This window comes from Scophthalmus maximus, chromosome 8 (assembly GCF_022379125.1).
Source record: "Scophthalmus maximus strain ysfricsl-2021 chromosome 8, ASM2237912v1, whole genome shotgun sequence".
NCBI classification, from domain to species: domain Eukaryota; kingdom Metazoa; phylum Chordata; class Actinopteri; order Pleuronectiformes; family Scophthalmidae; genus Scophthalmus; species Scophthalmus maximus.
Window position 1 is genome coordinate 4,507,501 of NC_061522.1, and position 5,000 is coordinate 4,512,500.

Genomic DNA, 5,000 nt, shown 5'->3' on the forward strand with positions numbered 1-5,000 from the left:
TCCTCTTTCCTCCGGCCACTGGCGGCCACCTCACGCTCGCGGGCCCTCAAGGGCCCTGGCAGGGTGGAGTAATAACGTTTGGGCTCCTCTCCTACTCCCAGCTGGAAAAAAACACACACACGCAAGCACTCAGGACCCGAGCCGGCCTGATAACAGTCCCCACTGATAATAACAATCAATCATCCGGACCAAGCGTCAGCGGGCGGCGCTCCCACCTGGTCGAGGCTGGTTTCACTGAGGCTGCGGCACAGGGATGAGTTGCTGGACCGGGGCAGAGTCAGCGTCCCCTTCGCCCGGTTCCTCTGGAGCTTACGAGCTTGGGCGTTAATGTCTGCCGGGGAGGAACGGCGAGAGCGAGGAGGGGGGGGGAGGACGGTTAGAGAATAATGAGGAGCAAAAAGGGGGAGAGACGGGGCAGGCAGGGAGACGTTGAGGACACCAAAAGAAAAGGAAGGTAGGAAACAAAAGTGGACTTGCAGACGTGGCATGTAAAGTATGTTTGACTCATGAATGGCGTCTGGATAAAGCATCTTCTCAGGCAGATTGGGAGATTGGGTAAAACCGGTCGGATGAAGTAAATGGCACATGTGGCTGACGACAGTGACCCCGATGACAGGAACCCAGCAGCTCCTCGTGATTTGACTTTGAGGATTTTGAGGCCATGCAATGGCTCACACAGATTTACACACACACACACACACACACACACAGTGGTTGAATCACTGGCAATGGGAGTGGGAGTGGTGGCGCTGGTGACAACGCAGGTAAAGGTGGTCTCCATGGTTAATGACTGACAGCCACCCTACCTGAGACCAGTCCCCACCTTTAGAGCCGGATTGTACCACTCGACCACACCGTAGGGGGGAGCTCCTGTGTTTGCCAAGTCCGGACCGACCCATTAGAGCCGCCAGGAATTGGGGGGTTTTGGGCCCTACAGCAGGGTGGGAGGGATTAGGAGGGGTGGGCTGAGAAGAACACCCCCTCGCCAACACACCAAGCAGAGAATAACCCCCATAAACACACACACACACACACACCACGAGGCCTGTCACGATATATTCTATAAATGAACTCGAGGATTTTTATTGACCTCAATGACAGTCATGTCATGAGAATGAATGTCAAGTACGGTCCAGTAACGTCTCGCCGCTTCTGTCCTCTCGTCTGTTCTCGTCGTATGATTAATAAATCAGTGGTCAGAAAATATGGATTTCTTAGTATCTTTCTAAAAGGCACCGTGTCTTCAAATTGTTTGTGTTGTCTGGGCAGCAGCACTTGGCGCGTGCAATGACCAAAAGGCCCATACTGCAAGCTCTCATGATTCAGTTCGGATAAAAATGATATTGTTTATCGCGATCATTTCTGGGACAATGTATCGTGACAGGCCTACGCACCACAGGACGATGCATGCACTGTGGAGCAAAGAAAGCGCCCGTGGTGTTCCAGCGAGTCACGTCACCCGTGGTTTAGACGAGATGCACAGTTAAAAGGTTTGTGGAGCAGGATTTTTTTTATTCCTAACCGCATCATCACCGTAGTGACGTCTCCTTTGTGCTTTCATGCCAGTCGATTTTGGTTCTTTTTGTCGGACGTAGAATTAAATCCCTCCCAGGTGACATTTCAATTAATCTGGCTCGGATGTATTCATGGAAAAATCCCACAGTATCTTTAATTAACGTGCCATCTCGGTATGAGAAGAAAAAAAAGTGCATGTGAGAATTGAACAATTCACACATTCACATGCGTGCTCACACACATACCCCGGGGGGAGGGAGAGAGAAAAAAGTTAGAGACGTTAAAGTAGTAAAGAGAGAAAGGACGGGAGACTCAAGGTATGTGAGGGTTTTTAAACACTTCAACACAACAGAGAAGGGGTTAGTGTCAAAATGAAAATATGTGTATTAGTCCACTTTATAAAGCCATTTTCTTTCCCAGAAGACGTTCTATGCAGAAATGATATTTTGTTCATATTTTCAGATGCTAAAAAGAGAGGAATAAGCTGAAGAATGCTTTCGAAGGAGACATATTATGCCTTGTCAGTTTTTTCCTTTTCCGCTCATGTTTATAAAAAAACCCAAATCTAAATGTTGTACTTGAATATGAACATAATACGTCTCCTTTAATGGAATGGATAAGGCTGGTGATTATCTACATTTTAACTATGATTAAGAAACACAAAAGAAATACCAAAACAAAACAGTAGATTGATCTGTGTAGCCAGAGATTGATATGTATATATATATATATATATATATATATATATATATATATATATATATAAAGTGAGCCACAGCGATGCATTGGCTGATGTTGCACTGATGTTGCACTGATGTTGCACTGATGTTGCACTGATGTTGCACTGCAGTGCGTCTTCTTAACCCACAGATGAAAATTGTCTCCAACTAATGCGGAATTTGTTCTGTTTTGAGTAGTTTGACGGAAACTGCAGCTTTTTTAAAAATCGACAGGAGCAGTCGGGGGGACGACAATAATTTTCCGAATGGATTTTGTGAGGTGATACACAAAGAAAAAGAAAGAGAAGAGGGGACCCGTCGCGTACAGACAAGTGAGAACATGTCATGAAGCTAAATGTGTGAACAAATACGAGCACAACGTGGCTACGAGAGACAGTTCTGAAAGTCGGAAAGCGTTGAGCAAGTTTTCTCCCCAAATTGTATCCCAACTTCCAGAAATGTGTAAGAAACATAAAAACTAGAAGGTCACTCAGTCGAGGACCAACTGTCAAATCGTAGATATCAGTCTCCTTAATATGGGTTGGGGGTTTTTTTCCATCAAGATCCATAAATGATTCCCGGGGAGATCGGTGAATGTGTCAAAGTTTTGCAATATTAAATTCCTGAATCCACTCTTGGCCCGTGTCCCAATCTTTCCACCAAGTTTCATGGAAATACATTTGGTAGTTTTTGCGTAAATCCTGCAGGTGAAGCAACAAACCAACCGACCAATGGACAGACAGGGGGCGAGAACATGACCTCCCCGGTGAAGGTAATGAGGGAACATGAACGAGAACATGAGGGAAATATGGTGTTTTTTATGTTCATTTCATATATTAATTGAGGAAGGCTCCAATTTTCATGGGCCCCCACAGATCTGGTGTTTTGGTCTGCCGCAAAAGTCTGTTTCCATTGCATTTGTAAGTCGCAGGGGTAAATTAGTTTTTGTTGGATTTGTTGACCATTACAAAAAACGAAACGGTACCACCGCCACCAGCCTTTCATGCTCTTACAGGCTTGGTTAATATCGTCTTCTTGGCTGTCGGAGAACCACAGCTGGACCATAGAACAAGGACACACAGTGAATTTGAGATCGCTGACTGACTCTCTGGCTACCACCGACGTTGACATGGCAACCAGCAGAACCCTGGCAACGCCTCGTGAGACATTATGTGTGTTGCTGCAAACTGAAGTGCCGTCTCCGACTGCGAGGCTGGAAATACTCTGTGAATCTCCCCGAGCACCGTTGTTCACCTACTGCGTGTGAATATCTTCAACAGGACGCACAGGGATGTGTGTGTGTGTCTGTGTGTGTGTGTGTATGCGGATGGCAAACTTTCCATCAGTCAGCGCACCAATTTCACTTAAGGGTCCCAGCGAGAGAGACATCCACACAGACGCAGATTAATATTACTGCGATGCAGACGTTAAGTCCCAACTGAGTTCTGTGCTATTTGTTCACGCATTATCTTGTTTCAACGTCCCACGAAAAACTATAAGATCACTTGAAAATGAAAGGTTCGGGTTCGAGTCAGTATGTTCAGGTGACATCGCCTTGCTGTGGTAGAAAAAAATGTGTCATTCATAAAAACACCAGAGCTCTCACACAAATCCACACCTCCAGCTGCACAGGATTCAGCTTTCACTCAATCAATCGACCAGCTGTCCGTGCACTTCTACTGCACTGTGTGTGTGTGTGTGTGTGTGTGTGTGTGTGTGTGTGAGTGTGTGTGTCTGTAAAAGAAACCCAGATGAAACAATATCTTCACATGACAGTAGCTCCATGAAAAACAAACACTGGTAATCATCCAGAAATAATATCTACAAGATAATAACTGGCAAAAAATCTTATTCTGCATCTCAACACACACACACATACACACACACACACTGCAGAGGAGCTAACGAGCTGTGGCTTTCTGCTGAGTTTGACACGTTAAGAAAGGAAGGAAATGAGACCAGCTGCTGTGTGTGTGCTTATGTCTTTGTGTGTGTGTCCCTGTCTATCGGAAGTGTGTATGTGTGTGTGTGTGTGAGTGTGTCCCTGTCTACCTGAGGTGTGTGTGTGTGTGAGTGTGTGTGTGTGTGTGTGTGTCTGTCTATCTGAAGTGTGTGTGTGTGTGTGTGTGTGTGTGTGTCTGTCTATCTGAAGTGTGTGTGTGTCTGTCTATCTGAAGTGTGTGTGTGTGTGTGTGTGTGTGTGTGTGTGTGTCTGTCTATCTGAAGTGTGTGTGTGTGTGTGTGTGTGTGTGTGTGTGTGTCTGTCTATCTGAAGTGTGTGTGTGTGTGTGTGTGTGTGTGTGTGTGTGTGTGTGTGTGTGTGTGTGTCTGTCTATCTGAAGTGTGTGTGTGTCTGTCTATCTGAAGTGTGTGTGTGTGTGTGTGTGTGTGTGTGTGTGTGTGTGTGTGTGTGTGTGTGTGTGTGTGTGCGTGTGTGTGTGTGTCCCTGTCTATCTGAAGTGTGTGTGCCTGTCTCTGTTTGTGTGTCTCCTCACCAGCAGTGATGGTGTCCTTCTCCTTGGCGTTGAACTCCTCCACCTCTGCTCTCCTGCGCAGCTCGAACCTGCGAGCGTGTCCCTCTCGGGGCTTCCACAGCTCTTGGAGCAACAGCGGCTTTTCGTTGTCCCCCATCGCGCGCAGGCACTCGGTCCGCCAGCCCACCTCCCCTATCCCGCCGCCCCCCTCCAGGCGTCCGATCACGTCGCACAGGACGTAGGAGTGGGCGGCGTCCTTGTTGAGCGAGTAGCGCTCCAGTGCCTCCTTGAC

The 5,000-nt window shown here is 47.1% G+C and overlaps 1 protein-coding gene across 6 annotated transcripts in view; it reads right to left on the reverse strand.

Moving 5' to 3' along the window:
• The window catches only part of radil (Ras association and DIL domains), a 26,937-nt gene that overhangs the window by 17,088 nt on the left and 4,849 nt on the right, over nt 1-5,000 (reverse strand). For 5 of the 6 annotated variants that reach the window (XM_035636035.2, XM_035636034.2, XM_035636037.2 and 2 more), the window contains exons 4-7: nt 4,730-5,000; nt 824-931; nt 216-331; nt 1-101 (exon numbers count right to left, since the gene is read on the reverse strand). The exon at nt 1-101 is cut by the window's left edge and continues 76 nt beyond it; the exon at nt 4,730-5,000 is cut by the window's right edge and continues 234 nt beyond it. In XM_035636035.2, coding sequence (XP_035491928.2) covers nt 1-101; nt 216-331; nt 824-931; nt 4,730-5,000 — 596 coding nt within the window. The remainder of the gene's footprint in view (nt 102-215; nt 332-823; nt 932-4,729) is intronic. The other variant, XM_047333897.1, reaches the window with a different exon arrangement.